The following is a 25,167-nucleotide window of genomic DNA, read 5'->3' as shown; positions in this document are numbered from 1 at the left end:
ATGAGCCTGGAACAGACTTTGGGCTAAGCTAGTCATCTCAAGAGCTAGTATGATGAATGCTTACTGAGAGGTCGATGCAAAGGTCCGTCTGCAGCATGGAGATCAAAACTGCAACATCAACTAGAGTCTAAGCTAAGACCGCGATGCACCGAGTCCATCTAAGGAACAGGGTACAGGCAATCAGAGTTTTCTTAAGTAAGTGGTCCCTTGGGAACACAGGCACCAGGAAGAGAACAGACAAAGCCAGTTCACAGGAGCAGTGTGGATAACTCCTAGCATCTGGCTGACATAGAATAAATGGAGAAGAATACACTGAGTTGGGAGTTACGTGGCCTTAGTTTCAATGGTCAGCATGGTGACAAGTTGGGGACACCAGTAAGGCGTCATCTTTCATTGTAGTTCATTCTAAACCAAAAGCCTCACTGCTGCCTCATGGTGACATTATATTTTCATTGCATTAATTTATTTATGGAATTCATGTAAAATTTTGATGAGTTGAGTTTCTAAGCCTGGCCATGGTGGTTCTTGGAGGTAATGAGGTGATGAGGATAGAGCTTTAAAAATGGGATTTGTGACTTTTCAAAACAGGACACAGGATAGATTCTTTTGTCTCCTCTCTCCCGGGCCATTGCAATGGAGCTGCAAACCAGAAAGTCAGCCCTAAACAGACACCACATCTAACTAGCACCTCCATCTTGAACTTTTTATACTGTGAAACTTATTTGTTATTTAAACCATTAGTTATAAACTACTGTATATTTGTTATAACAGCCCCAAACTAAGACAATCATTTGCCTAATTTCATAAGTCCAATGTTGAACAGCAAATTGGGTATTCCTGTGGCCTTATGGGGACGCGGCTTTCTAAGTCTGCCAGTTTCTCTTCCTTCTCTGTTTTCTCCCATCTGGTGGATCACGCAGGACATTTCTCACTCTTTATTTCTAGACTTTGACTTTATCAATGTTTCTGCCCCCTCCATTTGAAAGGAATGCTGCTCTAAGCTTGGCGTGTGACTCTTTTGCTAGTCAGTTCTCTCTTGGGTTGCAGAAGGTTAAGTGATGAGCTCTAAATACTGTGGAGAAGCCAGGAGCATCCTGCCCCTTCCTTAGAGCTGATGCAACAACAAAAACTCCAGACACTGCCAAATGGAAGGTAAAATCACTATCAGCTGAGAAGCCCTGGCTTATGCCAGGACTCGGCTATCAGTTTGTTTTTCTATAATCAAACAACTGTTCTGCATCTTTCATAATCTATCGTGTCCTGAATCTGCCTCCACAGCTTATCAGTCTGTGTCTCTTCAATACTTGAAAAATAACGTGATACCTAGTTTTTCTCTGGCAACTGCTTCCTCCTGACTCTCTCTTCTCTGAGAATGGCTTACACCTGCTTCTTACTCTGATCCTGGTGCGCACCTATCAAGAGTCCTCCCAACTACCAAATGCCCAGTAGTACCAAATAATTCAACTGTTTGGCTGGCAGACGTGTACCCCCCTCAACCTGTTGCCCATGGGTCCAAGGACAGCTACGAGGGTGGTGAATACAGGACTGTAAGCTTATTTAAATAAAACATTAGAGGTTTGTGTGTTTGTGATTTTGTTTTCTTTCTGTAACCTGACTGTGTGGTTTTCACCGGGACTTTATAGACAACAAGGCAGAGTCACAATGACAAGCAGTTGGACATGTCTACAGAAGTTCTTTGCTTCACCCTTAGCTGTGGCCATGTCCTTTATCTGCTGTTTCCAGACTTAAGGGTCTTTTTGGACTCTACAGGCCTTACTCAGGGCCATAGCCTTGACCACAGATTCTGCTTTCCCGTCAGTGCCCTGGTGACACTAATTCTTCTTCATGTGGCTTTGGAGCTGTATTTTCTCTCCAGTTCCAGTTCTGCATTTCTGGATGTTTGTGAGTATTTGTACCTGGGATCACTGAAATACAAACTGAGCTCATCAGCTCTCATTGCCCGCCCTGCCTCACCTCTATGTTCTCAAATTTTCCTAGTTCATCCATTTTGTAGTTCTGTCACCTGCTTACACAGTAACCCAGTGACCTCAGCATTATCCTAGGTTCTAATGTCACTAAGTCGCTGAAGCAGAGAAAGGCCTGGCTTGCCTCCCCTCTAGTTCAGTCTTATGTATTTCATTTCCATGTGTCCCTAACTAGTTTCCACATGCTACGTACAGTTGCCTCTATGTTAACCCCCTGTGCTAGCACTGTAATTTTTTTTTTTTTTTTTTTTGGTTTTTCGAGACAGGGTTTCTCTGTGTAGCTCTGGCTGTCCTGGAACTCACTCTGTAGACCAGGATGGCCTCGAACTCAGAAATCCACCTGTCTCTGCCTCCCAAGTGCTGGGATTAAAGGCGTGCGCCACCACCACCCGGCCTATAATTTTTTTTTAACATGGAAATTCTCTCATATCATTTTCTGGGTCATCTCTTCCAGGGGATCTCGTTTGGAGGATAAATCTAAGCATGTTAGCAGAAGGCACTAGGCTGGCTGTGGCCCAGTATCTGCATTTCTTCTCTAATTTTTCCTTTTGAGCTCCGATTCCCCAGGCACAATCATAATGTACCATACCTTATTCAAGTTCCCCATCTTTGGGAAGGTTTTGTCTTAACTTCATGTAGTGCTACTTTTGAAATCCTAGACGCTTCAGGCCATGCATTTTTTCCCCCTGGCAACTATTCCTGGCCTTCCCAGAACAGAACGAAAGGCTTTATTCCCACGTGCTGCCTATGCATTGGGAACATACTGCATCTTACCTCCATTCTAGTTCCAAGAGTCTGCTGAAGCTCACAGGTGGCTTACCAGCAGCCCATCAGACCCATACAGGCAAGTGCCTTGTTATGCCAGCTTCATCTGGGCCTAAAAGACTGTTCAGTATAGAAGAACTAAGGAACTACATGCTGACCCAGCGTTCATTTTAACTACCTGCTGAATACACAATATGGTGTTCAATGTAACTACATGCTGAATACACACCGATACAGTGTTCAATTGCCAAAACCTTTTACCATGGCATTATAATGATACACACATGATATATTGTTTATATATCATATATTATATATATTTACACACACACACACACACACACACACACTTCTTCATAGTCAATAAACAATGGGCTTCTTGACTTAAGAGCTAACATCACATAATTGAACAGATCTAATAAGCAACACAATACCCCTATGAATTACAACTCTCATCAGAACAATACTGACCACTATTTCTGATGGCACAGACCTTAAAAGGCAGTGGCATTTCTCTGGCTGAGAACGGCTGAAAATGTCTTCAATTACTATCAGGTGAAAGAAACTGCCTCAGAGGGACAGAGTATCTGTGTTCTGTGGACTGTTATGACTTCTGGTATCAACAGGCGCCTTCTAGATGCAACCGTAGAGTAGACAGCAGCACCTAAGGTCACAGCTCCACTTCTGGGCTGTGCCATCATAGGCTGTGGGTTGGGGATTTAGGACTTTATCCTCTCTGAGCCTCCTTGGTTTCCTTATCTGGAAAGTGGCTACAATGTTCGCCTTATATATTTCTCATTGGTGCCCAGACCAAAAAAATAACGATGTAAACAATGGAAGATTATACAGATTGGAAAAACCAAAGCCCCTTCCACACAATGCCCACTCCTGACGACACGCACCTTCTGAGAAGCTGGAGGCTTTCCTGCTCTTGTTTTCTCCTTGGGAGTTAAAGGAGGGGAACGCTCCTTTACCTTTGGAGGCGTGTCTCGATACAGTGCTGGAATTAATGAAGGAATCCAGTTAATTAAATCTAGGAGCAGTTCTTCCACCCAAGAACAAACTATCACAGAGGGCAGACACGAAAATGTAAAGACACTGATCTTCGATTCTTTGATGTGACAGCAAGTGATATGGTGCTTACTGTTACGGTTGTAGTCTGACCCATTGGTTATGACTGGACAGCTTTAACTGAAGAGTTTAGACAGGCAGAAGGGATCAATCCCTTACTGTGCTGTCACACAGATGCTTACCTTAGTTGCTCTCAGTACACAGTTACCAGGAACCTAATGTAGGCATGGTTAAGTTAGGTAGCAACACAATCACTCTTCTCAAGAACTCTTGTCTACCTGGAGCAGAGGCTCTCAGCCTTCCTAATGCTGTGACCCTTTAATACAGTTGCTCATGATGTGCTGACCCCAACCATGAAGTTAGTATGATACTACTTCATAAGTGTAATTTTGCTATTGTTATTACTAATGAGATATCTGTGTTTTTTAATGGTCTTAGGTGACCTCCAAAGGGGATGAGACCCACAGGTTGAGAACCTTTGGCCTATGAAAGGCAGCTAATAACAAAGTGATCTGGGATGGTCCTGAATGGAGGAGGGAGCATCAGGCTCCGAGGAACAGTGGGACTATGCCTGCAAGGGTAATCGGGACTCTCTTACATTTGCTTTGCATATGTGGCTTTAGATAAAGATCAAGGACAAGTTCTCCCACTATTTTCAGAACAGAATATGCTGCTGAGAGTCATTTTCCCGGTCAATGCAAAAATGCAGTTGCATTTTTGTTAAATTCAGGGAACAAGCAGGAGAAAGGGAGAGAAAAGCACCTGCTGCACTGGGAGACTCGGCTATGTGCTCTCAAGTATTCTGACGTCCTCCTCCTGTTTGTCCTCACCCCCATGGCTCTCACAAGGGGTGACTACAAACAGTGGTGACTCTTCTAGGACACAGTAAGAAATGGCAACTGCAGGATGGCTATGACTAAAAGAAACAATTCTGCACAAAGCCATCGACCGCCACTGCAGGAGGGTTACTAGATAAGGAAAATAAGTTTTCTTAGATTTTAACTCATTGCAGATCAAATGTCTGTGGCCTCTAAAGAAGCAAGCATACGGGTTTGTTTCTGCAGGACGTAATCTTTTTATACTGTCAAGTAAAAGCATAGCTGTAATGCTTTCACTGATATCGATGGGAAGGCTGTAACTCCTAGTCAGTCCAGGCATCCTCCAGCAAGAGTGCACACAGCAGCTCTTGTCAGCAACCACTGCACTGCAGCTCGGCTGTGGCTGCACCAGAGCTGGCTCAGGAACGCAACCACCGAGGGCCATGTGGATGTTGATGCCCGGCAGGAAGTTACAAGTGTTGAGCTTGTGGGAAAGGACTTTAAAGTCTACCTGGGAGTTACCTTTCCTAAAACAACTTCCTTTCGGTGGTCTGCTTAAAGCTTTCTCAGGTATGCACTTTCTTTAGCCAAAGAATGCACATCTAGGAGAGTTTACAAGCTACTAGTTCCTCAGAGAATACACAAACCAAGGGCAACCAGAAAACTCAAAACTCTGTTATAGGAGAGGAGTGGGCACTTTTTGCACTCCTTGGCACGTCTAAGGGGGGAGTCTGTTGAGACAACGGACAATCTGAGGAAGGGAACTGCAGCAAGAGACACCAGAGTACAGATCTGGGAAGGAGCAGTGGGCAGTAAAGGGGGGACATTAAAGGGAAGTCACTTCATCTAGATGAAGCCTAGCATGGCAATCATTAAGACATTCTTCTTCCTCCTTTTAATTTTTTACTTTCTTACTCTCAAATTTTGAAACTTAAGTCAGGAATTAATAGTACATTTGTTCAGTCATAATTTGTTTTAAACGGGGTTTCAAAGACTAGCATGAAAATCATCTATTAGGAATAAATAATTATTTGCAGAAACAAAAGGCAAAAAACTATCAAAACAGTGTTTCCTATTTCATTTTAAACCAGAACCACACCACATCAGCATCTGTGTAAGACAGCTTAGCTGATGCAGCCCAATGCCTTTTATTTCAAAGGTGAAGTTCCACAGGTCAGTATGAGCTGGGCAAGGGCTGGAGGTTCCTAGCTAGAGTCCTGGGCTTTGCCAGCACGCCACTAGGCCAGCAGAGGCAACTAGGCCGTGTTCTGAAGAAGCAGCACTACTGTGTGCCCTTCCTCCATGACAGTTCACCTCATCCTCAGGCTCTGTGAGGTAGCTGTAGTTTCAGCATTCAAATGGTATGTCTGCCTCATTAGGAACTGTTTGTGCTCTCTTCTTCTCATTTAATGAACTTGAGAAGGACCAGCCCCCTTTCACTCCTGTTGCAGTGGGAACCTGGCCGGAGCTGAGGTGCACACAGGTAGAACGGCAGCTGAGGGATCTGAGGTTCTTATGATGCTAGTCAACCAAGAGTCCCTGTGGTGGGAGCAAAGCTGACAAAACCTAGTGCAGAAGGAGCTGAAGGAAGCAACTGCTGCAGGCTCTCCAGGCGTGAAAAGGGCAGCTCACACACATTCCAACCTCAGAGCTGAGTAGCTCTCTGGCACCTTTTCAGCTTTTCCCATCATGAGGAAAAAATGTTCCACGTTAAACATAAGCAATGATCATGTAGACAACACATACAGTAAAGGGTAGAGGCCGAGCAAATCTTGGGCCTAGTTATATCATAGTGTACCAGGAAGACAGCATGCACTTACTTTCACTGGCCACATGATTAGCTGGAAAGAACCCTTCCTGCCCCTTTCCTAAGCTGCCGTACCACCAGTCTTCATTATCTTTGAAAAACACTCGGATAATGTCTCCACGATGGATGGTTAGTTCATCTGATCGGCTCGCTGTGTAGTCATAAAGAGCCACTACCTACAGGAGAGATAAGACCACCACAGCTTTATCACAACTGTGCCACAGAAAAAGCCCCAACACTCACTTCCTCTTGCAGAAGAGCAGCTGAAACCAAAGCAGGACTTTGGCAAGTTTGAGGCTGTCTCAGGGGTTGCTAATAGGATCAGGGGTGGTGGGAACACAGCAGGAGAAGCAAGATAAAAGACTGTGGGATTGAGAAATGGCTAAGAACACTCATCACACCAAGATTAGCTTCAAAATACCAGATGTTAAAGTTTGAAAGTATGAAGCAAATTAAAAAAAAAAAACAAACCCACAACACACCCTTAAGCACTTTATAATACTCCTTTAGGTTCTGTTCTCTGTGCTAAGCAGATGCATCTGAAAGGAAAAAATGCAGGTTATCAACTACAAAAAAGGAAGAGCTCAATGGGACAACTTGATTATATAATTCTGTTGTCATTATACCAACAACCTAAATCTCTCCTGACTTAACTTTAAAGGCTGATCTTTGCTAGCCAAGAATTAAGAGGAAAGGTCCTAAGACAATCAATCCTCTTCTTTGTCTTATTATACTACTCCTTATATTTGATTTATTTTTCTTTAAAGGAAAAAAAAAAAGTCAAAATGGTGCTGTTGCATGGCAGAGGTGTTTAAAAGCCCTTTATAGCATCTCAGAGGGGAGCTCAGTCCACCCAGATCTGGTGCACTGTATAGAGTGAGGCATAGTGACATGTATGTGCATGGCATGTATGCGCACAGCATGAATGTACATGACATGTATGTGCCTAACATGTATGTATATGACATGTATGTGTATAAATATGATTACTTTACCATTTTTCCTAAATAAGGCTTCAAAATGTATATGTTACAGAACTGTATCATGAAGACACACCATTGTAGCCCTTTGTACGCAGGTTGACGGTGTCTCACTGAATAAGGACTTAAATGCTAATGTGCATGGTGTCCTGGCAGCAGTGGTTCATAAGATCATTTCTAGAAGAGGCACCTCATGTAGGCTCGGCAGGAGAAGAGAGGATAATTAAATTAGCTAGGCAAAACATATGGGTGTGTGTCTCAGCCAGATTCTCTATTGATTGTTTAAGTGCAGGAAAGAGAAACCCTCAAGTAGTTCAATATGGTGAAGCCCAGCACTGTGTCAGTCAAAAGCAAGGGAAGCTGAAACTAGGGTAAATAAGTTTGTTTTTGGGGTCTGATGACATATGTCACAGGACTACAGTGGCCATGTGTGGTCTTCAGAAGGACGGCAGGGACTCAGTCTTAGGCACATGTATCATTTACAAAGTCTCACATCAGGTTTATGTCATTAGAGTTTACAAACTGATAATATATATGCTACCATTAATATGTGCCATTAATATATTATTAATACATTACTAACTGACATTAATATATCAATAACTGATAACTATATATCAATAACAGATATATTAGTAATGGACATTTAGTTTTCAGTAAAGTTTCATAAGCATCCATTGATGAAAGAATCTCTTGAAAGACAGGGTTTTATAAGATTGCCCACTATACTTCTAATAGTTATAGACCCCACTGGATGCTTTCTTAGTATCCAATATAGCACATCATATTATTACAAAGTAGTAATGAAACAGTTTTATGGTTGGAGTCACCACAACATGAGGAACTGTATTCAAAGGTCACAGCGTTAGGAAGGCTGAGAGCCCATGCTCTAAAGCAATGGGATAGTTCTTGGAGCATGCCACCATGGTATTATTGACATTTAGGTACAGATTTGTTACACAGCGAGGCAATGGAGTGCCTGTCACATCAACAGTCTACATTCTGGCAAAGGAGTCTGATCTTTGGCTAGACTCGTCTCTCATGTTGTAAATCTATGACAGATAGATGTGGCTCAGGAGAAGCTGGTGGTGTGGTATTCAAGGATGTGTTCATATCTAAAATGCTTGCAACTTCTCATTTGAAACCATGCATTCTTTGGTTGAATTTGGTAGTAAATTATAAATACATCGTGACCTTTCTAGCTACAAGATTTTACTGTCTGAGTGTTCAAGCAAAACTGTAAGAACAGCAACAACAACAAAAACCAACCAACCAAACAACAGTAGGCAAAATCTTTTTTTATTTTTTTTTAAGACAGGGTTTCTCTGTGTAGCCCTGGCTGTCCTGGAACTCACTCTGTAGACCGGGCTGGCCTCGAACTCAGAAATCCACCTGCCTCTGCCTCCCAAGTGCTGGGATTAAAGGCATACACCACCACTGCCCGGCAAGTAGGCAAAATCTTAACAAGAGGTTTGTCCCCAGTAAACCATATCTGGCCCATTCTCTTGTTACAGCAGCCTCCATATAAACAGTCTGTTTGGAAGGCTCTCAGTGACTGCCTTCTGTAACACTCCACTTGGTGTGTAACCACAATGCATTCATGTAGGACACTGTGTGTGTGTATGTTCCCTGCATATACATAGGGCAGACTTGTTTTCTGCAATATGATTTGATTCTTGAGCTGAAAAGAGTAATTATGAAATTTTTCCATAACAAATGTTTAAAGATACATGCTAGTGTGTTCAAGTTGGTAATATAAGGTCTGGGAAATTAAAGGCTTCATAAAATCCACTTTGTTTATATACAGATGGCCTCTGATCTGTAAACCGAACTATCTTTAACTGGAAAGTGCATTTAATATACCCAATCTATCCAGTAGCATGGCTTATCCTGACATACTGTAAATATACCTTAAAAATTCATATTAGGCCTACACTTAGAAATGTTATTTAATAGTAGTCTATTCACAACAATATGTTGAATACTACATACAATTAATTGAATATTATGCTGGAAGGCAGAGTATTTATATGGGTACATTTCTGTGCCACCCTGAGTGAAGACTGGATATTCAAAACAGAATTTTGTTTCTTTCTCAGAGCCAAGTTGGTTGAACACACTTTTGAGTGAAGGGCCACATGCAAGTTTTGTTTCTATTTGTCTGTCTGTTAGTTAAGACCAGGTCTTACTATGTTACCCAAGATGGTCTCAAATTTTTGTGCTTAAGTAATCCTCCTGCCTCAGCCTCCCTAATGGTGGGACTGAGTTAGGTTGGTCATTTGTTCTGTCTGACTCTCCTTTCTTCTTTCCTTCCTTTGTCAGAGGCATGAGGACTGGGGGTCAAGCATAGGGCCTTACATGTGCTGTGCAAGAGCTCTACCTCTGAGCTACAGCTCTAGTCGGAGGCTTTTTGAGACAGGGTTTTACTATGAATCCCATGTTGGCTTTGAACTGCTGCTTCAACCTCAAAAAAAAAACTTGGATTATGGGTGTGTACTGCTTAACTGAGGTTTAAACTTTAATTATTGATGCATATGTTTTTTTCATTCTTAACAGCAGTAGCTATTGGATACAGTTTTGTATTTTTTAAAAATTATTCTGGTTATTATAAGATGCTAGGTAGAGTTTTCTTTGTAATATATTTCAAGAAATCAAACATTTTTTATGGCTATCTCTAAAGGAGTCTCAATGACCCTTGCAGGAACACTGAACAGTGAAGTTCTGCAATCTGGCTGTTCCTTGTACTTTTATCTAGAACAAAATCAATAGTCAATATTCATAGTGTCTTCAGGCAATTCAGAAAGCCAAGTTATGCTGAATAAATTCTTACATTTGAGCACATTCTCTTGAAACAGGGCTCCAGCTGGCTTCATAATCACTGGAGACCTCTGCTTGCCAGCCTGAAACCAGTGCTCTCCTACCCTCCATGCTTTTCCTCACTTATTCACTACGCTCTCCTGCCTTCAGAACTTCCAGAGAATAATGTTTGATGGTTTTACTTACCAACTCTATAGCCCCCACCCTACCCTGAGAATCACAAAATGTGCATTTTGTTTTGCAAATGAGCTGGTTTTTCCTGTATCCCTTTTATGTGAGTTGGGTCCTGTTGTGCCATGCAGTGACCTAGCTCATCTCGACACTTTCTAGGACACTTTTAAGTTTTGTCAGAATAATTTAAGAGACAACTTTACAGCGGAATTAGCCTCACAGACAAGATACAACAATGTAATCATTCTGAAACCCATGCTTTTCTACTACAGTTATCAAAAATGGAAAATTTCCCAATCTTGCTATTTGTGCCGGGCACTCTCTGATGGTCCTCTGTCCTATGTATGGGCATATGGGCATTCAGTCAATACATAAATGTACTTATAATGGTAACTGGCAGGTTATTACCAATTAAGTAATAAAAGATGAAATTTAAACTACTTTTTAGTATTTATCTTAAAATTAAATAGACTTTGAGAAAGTTGCTTCTAGTACTAATTAGGGAACATTGTTTCTTTGCTATTAAAATAGAAACAAGAGGATAAAATACATGAAAAGAAAATTTAATGATAAATCTTGAATTGTATAGAAACCTATTATTAAGAGTTATATAATCCCTTTCCACATAGTGATACTGCATTCTACTTTCCTTCATAAGAATGAATAAATAAACACACACCCAATTCCTAGACTAGTATGGCAGAACCAGTCTTCTAATTATTTATATGAATACTACATGAGAGAGCCCTGAGAATATTTGTAAAAAGTAATCTAGGTCCTGTTACTTTTAACTAATCTTATCTAGATAATAATAGATAAGGAATCAGAGATAAAGAAAGCAAATAGCTGTACAAAGCTGTTTGTCTTTACAGGATACACTCTGTTGCTGTCATGCTTTATATTGTTGGTGCACACAAAACTAGACACATTTTATCTAAGAAGTATTTGAAAGCATTTGGGTTAAATTATATTCAGATAAAACAATAACCATGAGTAAATCAAAAGAATATAAAACTAGGAATCAAGAAGAGTTCTGGTGTGCACGACTTTTAAATACGTAGTTCGTGTAACGGTATTTGGTATACTTCTTTCAACTATAGAATTTTACTACATGTTTCAAATAACTATTCCAAAAGAACACCATTCATAGACTTAAAAGTAAATTGAAGCCATTAATATACAGGATAATGATTTGGTCTTATTTGTGGTCATATACAAGTTGTAAAATCTTCTAGTTGATGGGTGCAATTTTTACAGCAGAAAAGCCCTTAATAATAATTAGTCTTGAGAAGTCCCTATGAGTTGACTATTTTGGGAGTTCTCTAACAAATGAAAATGGAGGCTAGTGAATTTTACTTTGGGTTCAAAACTAAAGCACTTTATATGTGAAGGCTTATTTTTAACACGATGACTAAAGCCATCCTATGAATTTCTGTGTCCCTCTAAATCAATGTTTTGACACCTAATGGCCAATGTCACAGTCACAGATGCAGGCTCTGTGGAGAGTAACTGGAGCACAAATGCAAAGGCAGCCCCAGTCTGTAACACGACTGGGCCACGGAGCTTCTAACAAGGGAAACACAATGGCAGTTTTCCCTTGAAAGGGATTATGGGATATGATAATTTTCTTTTCTAATCTCTTTGCTTCCTAGCCGCAGTGAGGTGAGCAACTTCCTTTGGATACATAGTTTCTCCATTGGCACTATCTTGCCATAGCCGTAAAGCAAAAGGACTAAATTTTCCTAGATATGTTCATGTACATGCATGTGAGTATTTGATGTAGCAGGGAAGAAGATAAAGATATAGCAGAAAAAAACGGAATAATCTTACAGAAAAATTTAGGCATCTAATTCTTGTTATGTCTAACAGGGATAGATAGACACTACTAAGTAAGAGACTCTCAAGCTTAACAAAAAATCTGTTAAATGACAGGACAGAAAATAACAAATAGCAGTTGAGACATGGAAGACTCTGACTCTACTCCTCTAAAGGAGTAGGGAAAAGCTTCTGGTGACGTGGAATAATAAAAAACAGGGTAAAAAAGCAAGAACGCTGTCAAAAACTGCAGAGTTACCAAAATTCTAAAAACGTAACAAAAGCTTGTAACAATTTGAGGATTATGTATTTAATAAAAATTGCTAAATCTTGTTAAAAAACAACAGTAACTAAAGCATTAACTTGCCTTACACATAACACTTCCTTGGCAGCACCAAGGTAGCCTTGAAAGCCAGCCAGCTCATATACATACATATATACATACATACGCACATACATAAATGTAATAAGAGGCTAAATATTATGCAATGGGAAGATGGGAAGCATATTAAAATGAAGCTGTTATTTATAAATAAGTATAGTTGTAACTCAAATAATCGTTATGGGAGGTAAAGTTGCTTATGATAGGCAAAGCAACAGTACTGGTGACACTTCAACAATGTTAGAGAGGAGACTCTAGCTCTGGCCAGGAAGTAAACACGAGAGGTTAGATCGTAGACTACAATGGACAGAGAAAGCAACATGTATGGGACACAAGGAAACTACAGAAGCCTAATAACCCCCAAGTGTTTCTTTGTAGGAATGAACCGGCTCTTAGTATTGGAGTAGAAAACTGGAGTGAATGGGAAGGCCCCGGAGAAGACAGGAGTATTGAGCAATGCTTATTTTTAGTTTTGTTTTCTGTAGGTTCTCAAATGAGAACACCCTAAATATTGATTATAAAGATTTTTTCTTGCGTAGAAGGAAAATGATAGTTAAGCTCAGAATACCAGTTGTCCAATCACTCACACTTAGGTATTAATGCAAGTGTTTTACTGAGCGTTCCAAATAGCCCCCGGGGAAGAGTGCAGGAGGCCTATCCCCTCTCCCTCATTGGGGACACTCATAACTACCTTCTCATCCCCCCACTCGTCTTCACACAGCTGTCTGTGGCATGTGGGGAGCAGGGCTGCAGGCAGCAGGGCTGCAGGGCAGCAGGTGTCTGTAGTTTCCTTTCTCAAGGTCACAGGTGACAATGTCTATGCACTAGAAAAACCACAGCTTCGGGCCCTGTTCTTCCCACCAAACCCCAAGGTCCCCTTCTCACATCCAGATTACTCTGGCTTATGTGTCTCTCACCCCTCAGCTACTGAAAAATTCAAGGCCACTTTTCCTAGGAAATCACCTAGATTATATCCACTAATCTCAAACCATCATCTGCTAGAAACTTCTTGGTGGGTTGACAGGATGCTTTACGAGAACTGTTTCAGAAAACGACCCTCTTGGGGAGCTTCCCAGGAAGGCACTGGACTGGGTTCTGCTCCCTTCTTCACGGCCCTTCTCTAGTGCAGCTCTTTCTGTTCAGTGTTTGCAATGGTGCTCAGTGGCCTAGCCTGTCATGGCGGCTCTCCACCTACCACAGAAGCGTTACACATTACAGTGATGTTATGCAGGTCAGAAGAGATGAATAACACTATGTAGCAGACTTTAAAAAGACTTTCAAATGTTTTACAGTACTAACTGTTGTTGTTATCAGAATAACTCATGATTTCCACAAAATCTGCCTTATGCTATGGAGCACCATAGGAATTTAGTTATTTATTAATGAAGACTGATTCTACTTTTACAGTTAATGTTATTAGCTGTATAATGACCGCCTTAATTCGTTAACACATTAAAGTGTTTCTAGATGATCTTAAAACACTGTTTGCTTCAGTTTCTCCTTTGGCAAATAATGATGTTAATGAGAATATCCTTATTTTATATAATTATGATAGAAAACTGAAATCACTTAAAAGGAACAGTGCTTGGTACACAGAAAGTGCCTAGTATGCTGGAGATAAGTATTATTATTCAACTTTTCAAAAACTCTTCAAATCATAGAGGAATATTATTTCAAGTAAAATACTACTGTAGAACCCCTGAAGTTAGCCAGGCAGTGGTGGCACACGCCTTTAATCCCAGCACTTGGGAGGCAGAGGCAGGCGGATTTCTGAGTTCGAGGCCAGCCTGGTCTACAGAGTGAGTTCCAGGACAGCCAGGGCTACACAGAGAAACCCTGTCTCGAAAAAAACCAAAAACAACAACAACAACAACAACAAAACAAACAAACAAACAAAAAACAACCAAAAAAGACCCCCAAACCCCAAAAACCCTGAAGTTATAAAGATGACCTTATATATCGATCTGTTAATTCCAACTACATATTTGAAAATAGTCATGCTTTATTTACATGTTTGGTAAAATATGCTCTAAATCCCCGAAGTATCCCTAGGGAAGCCTGACTCCGGTGTACAGAGGTATCAGCAGTTAGAGACAAGGCGGCCAGAAAGCTTTCTGATGTCCAATACAATCACAGAATAAGCCTTGTTTTAAAAGGAGTTTATCATGATTTCTAAGCATCACTGCCATCTCTGCTACAGGCCGAGGACGGCAGAGTAAACAGCATCCAGAACGTCGAAACCTGGTCAGCTCATGTTTGTCAAAAGGAGAAAGAAAAAGAAAACCTACGGTCTGAACATCAGTCGTAGCAGACAACACAGTACTAACCTGATAGTCCTTATTTATTTACTTTCCAAGGCTGGGAACAAACCCAAGGTCTTACAAATGCTAGGTTCTATCACTAAAGCTGGGTCCTCTGTCTCTAGTTTTATACCCTCTGATTACACTTATCCTAAAATAAATATTTCATGTTAATTGTTTTCCTTTCCTTTTCCTTTCCCTTTTTCCCTTTTTTTTCCCTTTTTTCCCTTTTCCCTTTTTTCCCTTTTCCCTTTTTTTCCCTTTTTCCCTTTTCCCCTTTTTCCCTTTTCCCCTTTTCCCCCTTTTCCCTTTTTCCCCTCCCCTCCCCTCCCCTCCCCTTTTCTTTTCTTTTCTTTTCTTTTCTTTTCTTTTCTTTTCTTTTCTTTTCTTTTCTTTTCTTTTCTTTCTTTTCTTCAAGACTGGCTTTCTCTGTGTAGCCCTGGCTGTCCTGGAACTGGATATGTAGGCCTCCACCTCACAGAGATCCTCCTGCCTCTGCTTCTGAAGTGCTGGGTTTAAAGGTGTGTGCCACAGTTGTCAGGCAATTGGTTTCTTTTCTAAAGAACATTTTCTTCATTTTAACAACAGGATCTACTCTTGTCTGATTTCTGTTGTAGAGTATTTCGATACTTCTTTTTAAAAGAATAAATTTAATTGCTTTTTACAAAAGATAAATTTTAACTAACCACTAAATACTGTTTTAAAACATATGCAGTTATAACTTTGTTAAAAACAAAATAAAACTGCAAATACCATTCAATAACAATCTCAAACAAAAGACTGAAAAACCCTAAGTTGCCCGAGACCAAAGCAGTAGCCACCGTCTGTTTCATGCCTTTCTAATGCTTTGAGCAGAGAATTCATAAAGCCATGCTATAAAATGTGCCAATCCCACAGAGACTGCACAAAGCTGACTTTCAAGCTAATATCAAGTGCAAAAAACAAAACATAAAACTCAGTAGGTAAAAAAGCAGGTCGATGAAATTCAGCAAGGGTCAATGACAACTCTGTAGTCCTGTCTCTCTTGCACGGTTCCTTCAGGCTTCTAATCACCTCCGCTGTGAACTCAAGTTGCTCTACACTCAAGCCCTTCCCAACCCCAGCCATCTGCTTTGACTTCAAAGCTACTTAAGTGGAATTCTCTCAGAGCAGCAGTCTCTCAATCACTTATTCTCAATTCAGTATTTTATTATGATTTCTTAACCTAACACCCGATGACCTTTAGACTCACTTCCAAAGCAACCTTTCCTCACTTCCCACTTCACCTACTCTCCTTCAGCCAGACTGTGTGTGCTTCCTCCTGTAATCTCTGCTCTCTTACCTTGCTCTAGAACATCCTACCACTTACTAAATTCTCTCTCTCCCTCTTGTAAGACCCGGTTTAGCACATATTAACTCTAAGCAGAGTTTCCAAATGACTCAGTCCTGGAATTCTCACAGCATTCAGGCCTGTTCTGAACTAACTCGACCTGTGTGGACTGCCGTGGTGCCATGGTGCCATGGGGTTCCTTCTGTGATTGCTCTGAGCCTGACGGGTCATCTTATACTGACTTAGCTGTATACAGGTCACCTTTCTTATGAGTATAAGAAACAGTCAAAGGCATGTTCCTTGATGATGGTAGTTGATGAAGACATGCATGTTTGTTTGGTTGTTCCTAGTTGATGAAGACGTTTATTGCAGGTTTGGTTGGTTGATTTTTGGTATTTGAATAGCATTTGCCATGCTATTTTCCCATGTACACTGTGTATCTGCTGATACTTTAGAATTGGGTTTATGCCACCGTTACTTTACAGTGCTTCAGAGACAGAAAAACTTCAGAGTCAGTTTGATAGACTAAAAACACTTACTAAAGCACAAAGAAGAGAGAACTCTTTGAAAACCATAAATGTCAGCCAAGTGACAATGGGAAAATTCACACAGGCTTTACAGTCACAGTGCACAGAGAAGAGTGAGGATACTCAATGAAAAAGGCCTTCATGAAAGCCATTCATGGTTTTAAAGGAGATCCTACTTAGCATGTGTATTTGATTTTCAATGGAAATTTCAGCAGAGCTTCTTTGAATTGCTACTTCACTGATAAATGAAAATAGGATCTTTTACAACAAGTTATAAAGGCTTAGAGCTTCCATGTCCCCTCTCCACCCTGCAATTACCGACAGGAAGAGACCAGCCTCAGGTCCCAGTTTATGAGTTTTGTGGGGCACGTTCACCTCAGTTTACATACTATGAATTCCTGGAAAATGCTGTTCACTGAAGAAGATAACGTGTGCCCTTTGAATCAAGACATTTCACTTAAATCTATACTTTTATCTAGAAATAATACATTGCCTGTGAAACAGTTGTATTTTTATATAAGTATACAAGTAAGGGTTATTACACGAAGTGCAATAATACAATATGTAGGAATTTTGTCGACATAAAGGGCTAAAGAATGATAATTATATAGCGATAATTGCTCAAAATGTTACAGAATAAGACAGATCATAAAATCCCAAAGACACACAATAAAATTTACTTTGTGTGATTCAATTAGTAGATTTATGAACAAATTTAGTGTTGAGGCCAAGCAACACCATGGTCATCTCAAATATTTCAAAAGTAACAAAATAAGTCTAAAACATTATGGTTTATTGCTAATAAGTTATGACAAAAATCTATCAGTTAAGCCAATAAAAATTCAATGTTAACCTAAAGAACAAATGGAAGAACAACGACTGAGCTAACATTTAGATGTCAAGTCGAGGTAGGATGCTTTAACTCCTTCTGATGAAAGGGCTACTTTGACAAATGTAAAAGTATTTTACAACAGGTAGAAGCCTAAGGAGACAGACTGTTCTGTCTGAGCATGTGGCAGATGTGTGAAAATAAACTTCTTAGAAAATATAAGCTGTAATTTTATAAACTACTCCAAATCCATATGTTAAAAGACAATGTGTTCTCTCTCAGTAGTAGGACGACTGAACAAATTAAGAGCAATGCATATTAGTAATTGTTACAGATTTGAAAAGCAGAACTTTGCAAAAATTCAAGTCACTAATCAGAATAGGTCAACAAATATTATTTGCATTGTGCCTTATCATTTTATTGAAGAGATTAAAAATAAAGCTCCAATCACTAAGAGGCATGTACATATTTGGCACAGATTACTATGTTTTAATGTCTTCTGCAAAGATAATAATTGACACAAAATATGAAACGATATGGTATGCATATGATAGCATGTTAAAAAGCAGGTTGTTTTATACTATGTTCCCGAGGAACATTTACTTATACTAGTGGGTGTTTCTTTTTGATTTGCAAATAAGCCCTTCATTTAAACCAAATAAAGGACTCACACCTTTTCTGACTTAATTATTAACTAACTTTTACACCTGCCTCTCAAGAGTTCAGACAAAGACTTCTGAAAGATCTGAGATTTATCCTTAACTTGCCACAGGCTCGCAGCAGGTGGGAGACTAGTCTTTAAAGGGCATAATCTAATTATTTTCATATAATCTACTAAAGTAACCAACTTGTGCCTTGTTGATTTTCAGGACAGTGTTCAAGTAAATACTGCTCATCAGAACAGTCAACAAGAAGAAAGTTACAGTGTCAATCATCAGGTCAGACCAAGGATACTAGGTACAAATGGAACAGAATCTATGATGGACAATAACAGGTTAGTTATACAAAAGAATGTTAGGCTAACTGCTAGGAGGCAGAAGTGATCACTTTCTATCACATCTTTAAAAGTGAAAGATTATACTCCCAAACAAAAATGGGACTAAACAGAGTCAACCGAGGGATAGTTTAGACGTGCACACTTAAGTATCATCTCCATTCTGTTTATGATTAAGATTAGAATAACAGTATGTAAGCAATCCAAGGACTGAGTACTTTACTCAAATACATTAAAATAACAAACTTCCTAAATTAAGCTTCTAATTTTACAAATGAATAAAATGTACACAATGTTGTGGTTACAGTCTCGGCACATATATGAAGGGAAGATGGAACAGTCTTACAGTTGAATACTTTTGATGATTATTTTGGTGACTACCATGTCATACATACCATACCATGACTCATAAAATACATTAAACTAATCAAATAAAAAAACTGATGTTAATTTTCTAGGAGGCAACTATTAAGAAAATATCAACATACATTTCAATACTGTCTATTTCATTTAAAATTGTTTCTCACAATAGAAAATAGTGAGTCATGTGAAGAGCTTGGAACTCTTGAGGGAGGAGAAGACTACATTGATGGGAAAACAGATATAGCATAGATTATATCATCTTATGAAAATCCCAACCAGAATTTAGTTACTTAGGCTATTTCATATAAGCACATTAAGAGACTAAAAGGAAATACCATTTCATGTATGTTACTGTAATACATATTATAATTAAATGCCTTTTATTGTCTACTACTAATAGAAAAGGAATAAAAGGTAAAAATTCACTTCCATAATAATATAGCAAAAATAACCTTTAAGAGAAATGATGGATTAAGGAAGTCTTTTACTATTATAAAATATCCATTCTAAATAACACCATCCCAGAAAATAATTCATTTTAAGTGCAAATATTATATTATATACTTGCATTATTAAAAGTATAAATTATTTTAGGTTAAAAAATGAATGTGTGGCTGTAAGAGATTGTGTCTTATTTTCCTATGTTTTGGCAAAAATTAGGTTTTCTTTAATTGGAAGACATGAAGTTGATTTTCTTGTAGGGCTAAAACTTTGGAAAAGAGAAGTTAAAAGAGTTTTCAATATGGCATTTTATGTCATTAGCCAGATCTATGCTGTAGTTTCTTACTAGTTTTAACAATTGAGAAAGAGAGAGAGAAAGAGAGAGAGAGAGAGAAAGAGAGAGAAAGAAAGAGAGAGAAGGGGGAGAGAGAGAGAGAGAGAGAGAGAGAGACAGAGAGAGACTGCCTTACTTACCATTGGTGGTGGATCAACTTGTTGCACAAAAGGCTCTCTTTCTATGCTGATAAATGCTGTGGAAGGGAAAGAAACACACTTGGTTATTATGTCCATTTTATTTTTAAAACATTATGTCAATATGACATGCCTTGTAGAGTTTGTAAGAAAGAAGCGGTCTTCAGATGGCAGGGGCCTACCAAACTGTCACAAATTCTTTGGTCAGGGGCAGCTGATGAGTTCAGCTAAGATGGCCAATTTAAGGTTCGCTAGGCCAGCTTTCCCATTTGAGTGGCGTCTAGAGATGGTTGCAGATGTATTTGGAGCCTTCTCTCAGCACGGAAGGTCCACCATTCTTCCAGCAGAGGTAATTTTGACTGAAGGTCACTGGATTTATAAAGCAACACCACAGAAGCTTTGAAAGAACCATGCTCCCGTAGTCTCTCAAAAGAATAAACAAATCCATTTGAACTTCTCTCCGATATCTCCTACTGTGATCATTCCATCACTTATCCAGTCACCATCCAATGACAGAAAGTAGGTTCTGATTCTTCCCTTTACAATGGTAGGTAACAACGAGGACTAATCTTGAGATACATCCTTTTATCACATGTTCCTAGTGCTCTCTGTTGCATTTCTTTGTGGTAAGTAGCCTGTAAAGTACATACCATCTGTATCTGATCTGTAAGACACTAGCTCAAAGCCCAGCTTAGACTTAGAGTGAACACAGGTTCTGGTCTCATTTACTTTCTAATGTCTGTACATTACAAACTAACGTGTGGGCTGGAATGCTGTAACTGTTAACTAGAATGGTTTGGTTCAAATAACGATAATGGCTGTCACACAGGCCTTGGAGATAAGGACTATAAAGTCTACTAGAAGCAATTAGCAAAATTCCCAGTTTAAGCAAAAGGCTATGTACATTATTACTATGTAAGTATTTATTTAACTCTCCTTAAAGTAAATGAATGAAATGAGATTAAGAAAAACTATAGCTTTATATCACTTTCAAATACTATCTTTAAAATAAAACATCATAATATTTAATAATACAGTTTTGCTTCCTCTAAATTTTTTTTTTAAGAGCTTGGTATGGTGATACATGCCACTAACCTCAGCACTGAGGATGCTAAGAGCTTGGTATGGTGATACATGCCACTAATCTCAGCACTGAGGATGCTGAGTATGTCTGCATTAGCCCTCTACAGGTAAAATTAAAAAAAAAAAAATTTGATGCAGCCCCAACCATCCAGTAAATCCAAGGTACAAAACAAGCCTTCAAGCAATATGAAAGCAAAACCTCCCACATTCTCAGCATGTATTGTTTGCAATAGCATATGAATCACTATATAGCTTTGGTCCAACCAAGGCTAACACTTATTGAGTGGCTCTTTCGGAGTGAGATAAAAGATAAACTAGTATAATAAAACAGAAAGGTTCTATACTAAAAAAAAAATGTAGAGTAAATGAAGCAGGTTTTTTCCTTACATATAAAGTCTTTAACTTTGAAAAAATGACATTCATTCACAGATTAATCTTACTTCTGAGTGGAAAAAAAAGACAAATAAAAAATTACAAAATATTTAAACACTTTTGGTTCTTGTCGATTTGTGCAATTTCTATTGTCCTCCACCTCTGCTAACTTTCATGGCGGCAATCAATGAGAAGAGTTTGGCATGGCCCAGAAATAAAATGTAATTTAAAATGATAAAAACAAACTTTCCCCTCATTTACGTCATTAGAATTTGTACAATTACAGGAAGAGAAAAAAATAAACCTTCTAGATTTCAGTTTTCAATTTCAAGAGCAGAAAATTTTCTTGCAAGTGCATGCATATGTGCATGTGTGTGCATGCATATGTGCATGTGTGTGCATGCATAGGTGTGTGTGTGTGTGTGTGTATGTGTATGTGTGTGTAAGGCCAGATGTTGACATTCTGTATTTTCCTTCGTTGCCTGCTCCCTTATATACAGTAGGGTCTTCCTCTTAAAGCCAGAGTTTACAGACTACCAATGACTAATCTAGCTAGCGCTACGTTCTAAGACCACTGGCAGGATGTCATGCCCATCCAGCATAAGCTTGGGTACTGGAGATCTGAACTAGAGTCCTTGGGGGCTTGCATGGCAAGTTCTCTAATCAGTGAGCACCCACTTCTTAGCCCCCCAAAAGAGAAATTTTAGAAATGGATTATATAAATTAGCTTAGCTTTAAATTGCAATTGCATACAGAAATAACAGTTTGAAAGGACAATAGTACATGTTTCCTGAAGGCTGAAGTTAAAAACATATACAAAGAAACGGTCATAGAGGAAATCTGAATCAGCCTCCTCTTCTAAGTAGCTCTTACTTTAAAAGTCCACATTTCAGTCTGGCTTTACATTTCTCAGCATACAACAACTGAAAACACACACGTGGTTTATCGTGCTATATATGACCTTACATGTCAATTTGGCTAAGCCATGGTATCCAGATATTTAGTCAAACACTATTCTAGATGTTTCTTTGTAGGCTCTTTATTGGACAGTATTAACATTTAAGTTAGAAGAATCAGAGTAAGGTAAATTACTCCCACTGTGTAAGTGGGCCTCACATAATCAGTTGAAGGCCTAAAAACATCATTGACCTTTCCTGAGAGAAAGAAATTCTGCTAACAGATTTCCACCAGACAACATGGGAGGCACAGTAGGTTGAGAATAAATGAATTATGGTTTGGTTACTTGCTGTGTTGGTTTGAATGAAAATGGCTCCCACAGATTCACAGGGGATGACATTATTAGAAGGTGTGGTCTAGTTGGAGGAAGTGTGTCACTGGGAGTAGGCTCTGAGGTTTCAGAAGCTCAAGCCAGGCCCAGTGTTATCTTTTCTGCTTTCAGCTGCCTGCTGATCCAGATGTAGGACTCCCAGTCATCACTGCAGCACCATGTCTGCCTACACGCGGCCATGCTTCCCACTATGATAATAATGGACTAAACCTCTCAACTGTAAGCCAGACCCAATTAATTGTTTTCCTTTTTAAGAGTTGTCTTGGTCACGGTGTCTCTTCACAACAATAGAAACCCTAACTAAGACAACTGCCTATGAAAAATAAACTAAAGACTACTATATTCCTTAGAATAGAATTTTAGAAGGTAGGTAGTATCTGTGAAGTTTAATAAAAGGTTGTATGGATACACCTGAAAGTGCTTCTGTAATGTACAGCACAGTATGAAGAGTGTATGCATACCAACATTACACAATGCTAGGTGAGTGCTGACCCCTGAACTCCACCACCAGCCTTGTCAGGGATGGACTGATGTTTAGCTGTGTTTATTTCTTCTGGTTTTTCTTTCTTTCTTCTAACTCTTTCAGGATCCACATGAATTTTGGACCTCCATTTTAACTGAAATCTTATTAAATTCACATATTATTCTGGGCAGAGCTGACAGTAGAGTGCTACACTGGTCACAGAGCAAGGGTCGCCTTAACATTTCCTAAGATAATTGTGGACCATTGCTTCTTTCTTTCTTTCTTTCTTTCTTTCTTTCTTTCTTTCTTTCTTTCTTTCTTTCATTTTTTCATTTCTTACATTGTCATGGTTCCTCTTTGACATCTCTCATGTAAACAGTGTATTCTCTATCACCATCTAATTTGTCTGAATATTTAAGAGATATTAGCTATATACTGAATTTTATATCATGCTCTTTGAGCTTCTATTATGTTAGTTTTAGCACTGATTTAGAGCTATGTAGTTTAAAATTACATTATCTAAAAATTAGTTGTATTTTCTGAAAAATTAACCAAACAGAAATAAAACAAAACCCAAAAAGGATATTTAAGGATGAGGGAAGAAGCCTCTTCAACCGAAACAGCACATTACTGACTTGAGGTGATTATATAGACCAACAGAAATGCTTAAAATATTTAAAAAAAGATCCAAGTGCTTATTAGCAAATGAGAATGAAGAGATTATTTTTGGTTTGTGGTATCAGACAACTGGATGGACATTTTGGAAAAAAATATCTATACCTCACAATCTACACCAATAAAATATATTCTATATTTCATTCTATCTACACCAATATAATATATTCTATACATCACAATCTATACCAATATATTCCATGTTATAATCTATATCAATAAATTTTATGTCACAATCTATACCAATATGTTCTATATGTCACAATCTATATAAATATTATATATTCTAATGCATCAGATAATTACTAAAAATGAGAGTTTCCAATTTAGATGAACACAGGTAAACTGTACTGTGGGCATACTCAGGTATGGGGAAATCTCTTTTTCTCCTCCTCCTCCTTCTTTTTTTGTCCTTTGCATTAGGCCAGCTATCTTTTTTTTTTTTTTTTTTTTTAATTATTTTATTTATTTATGGGGAAACCTCTTCTAAACAAGGCTTTTTTTTTTATTTCAAAGTTAAATGGAAAAATAGAGAAAATATTTGTAACCTTTGTTTTGATGACAAGTTCATGTTATAAAAAGCCAAAGCAGACAAATGTGAATGTAATTTAAACTTGAAGTGGCAGTTTCACTATAAACTCACTTTTAAAAACTTTACTCCCTAGCTATGATTCTGGAGTGAAAGGGCCTGGGAGTAATTTTTCATCAACAGCAGCCAGTGTGCTGAGTCCTAGAATGTAGTTCCTGAATTCCATTATCCATTTGTAGCATCAAAACTATTTTTAAAAATTGTGGGGCAGGAGAGAGTGAACCTTGAACATCACAAGCAAAAAACCATGCAGAGGGCAAGCGTTCCATGCTACAGGACATAAGGACGGGCACATGCTACAGGACATAAGGACGGGCACATGCTACAGGACATAAGGACGGGCACATGCTACAGGACATAAGGACGGGCACATTCTCTCCGCTCCTGCCTGACACGGTCCCCAAGCTGGAGCAGCTGGACACATGGAGGGAAAGGTGCTGCAAGTGTCTTTATGGCAGATGATCCCATTTTATATGGACATGATCCTAAAGATGGCACCAGAAAATAGCTACAACTGGTAACACATCTGGCCATGCATGAAAAAGCAAAATTAGCACACAAAAGTCAGTAGTCTTCATATATACAAAGACAAATATAGCAGGGAAGAAATCCAGGGAGCAACACCATTCACAACTGCCTCAGCAACAGGAGTAACAGTCTGCAGCAGCAACAACAAAAGTGTGAACAAAGTCTAACCAAAGAAGTGAAAGATTGGTAGAGTGGAACTTTTAAGACAGAAAAGAAAGAAACAGAAGATATCAGAAGATGGGAAGTCTGTCCATGCTCATGGATTAATACTGTGAAAATGGCTATCCTTCCAGAACCTACAGATTCAGTGCAATCCTTAGCAAC

The 25,167-nt window shown here is 39.0% G+C and overlaps 1 protein-coding gene across 8 annotated transcripts in view; it reads right to left on the bottom strand.

Annotated features, from left to right (window-relative positions):
- The window catches only part of Ahi1 (Abelson helper integration site 1), a 128,703-nt gene that overhangs the window by 24,371 nt on the left and 79,165 nt on the right, over window positions 1-25,167 (bottom strand). For 7 of the 8 annotated variants that reach the window (XR_013108290.1, XR_013108292.1, XR_013108291.1 and 4 more), the window contains 3 exons: window positions 19,849-19,904; window positions 6,460-6,622; window positions 3,653-3,750 (listed from right to left, as the gene is read on the bottom strand). Coding sequence is in view for 5 of the 8 variants with exons in the window: in XM_076928087.1 (XP_076784202.1) it covers window positions 3,653-3,750; window positions 6,460-6,622; window positions 19,849-19,904 (317 nt within the window). In the remaining 3 variants the exon portion in view is untranslated. The remainder of the gene's footprint in view (window positions 1-3,652; window positions 3,751-6,459; window positions 6,623-19,848; window positions 19,905-25,167) is intronic. The other variant, XM_076928091.1, reaches the window with a different exon arrangement.

Source organism: Arvicanthis niloticus, chromosome 30, assembly GCF_011762505.2.
Source record: "Arvicanthis niloticus isolate mArvNil1 chromosome 30, mArvNil1.pat.X, whole genome shotgun sequence".
Classification (NCBI taxonomy): Eukaryota; Metazoa; Chordata; class Mammalia; order Rodentia; family Muridae; genus Arvicanthis; species Arvicanthis niloticus.
The sequence above is the reverse complement of the archived record's forward strand: the minus strand, read 5'-3'. Positions and strand labels throughout refer to the sequence as shown.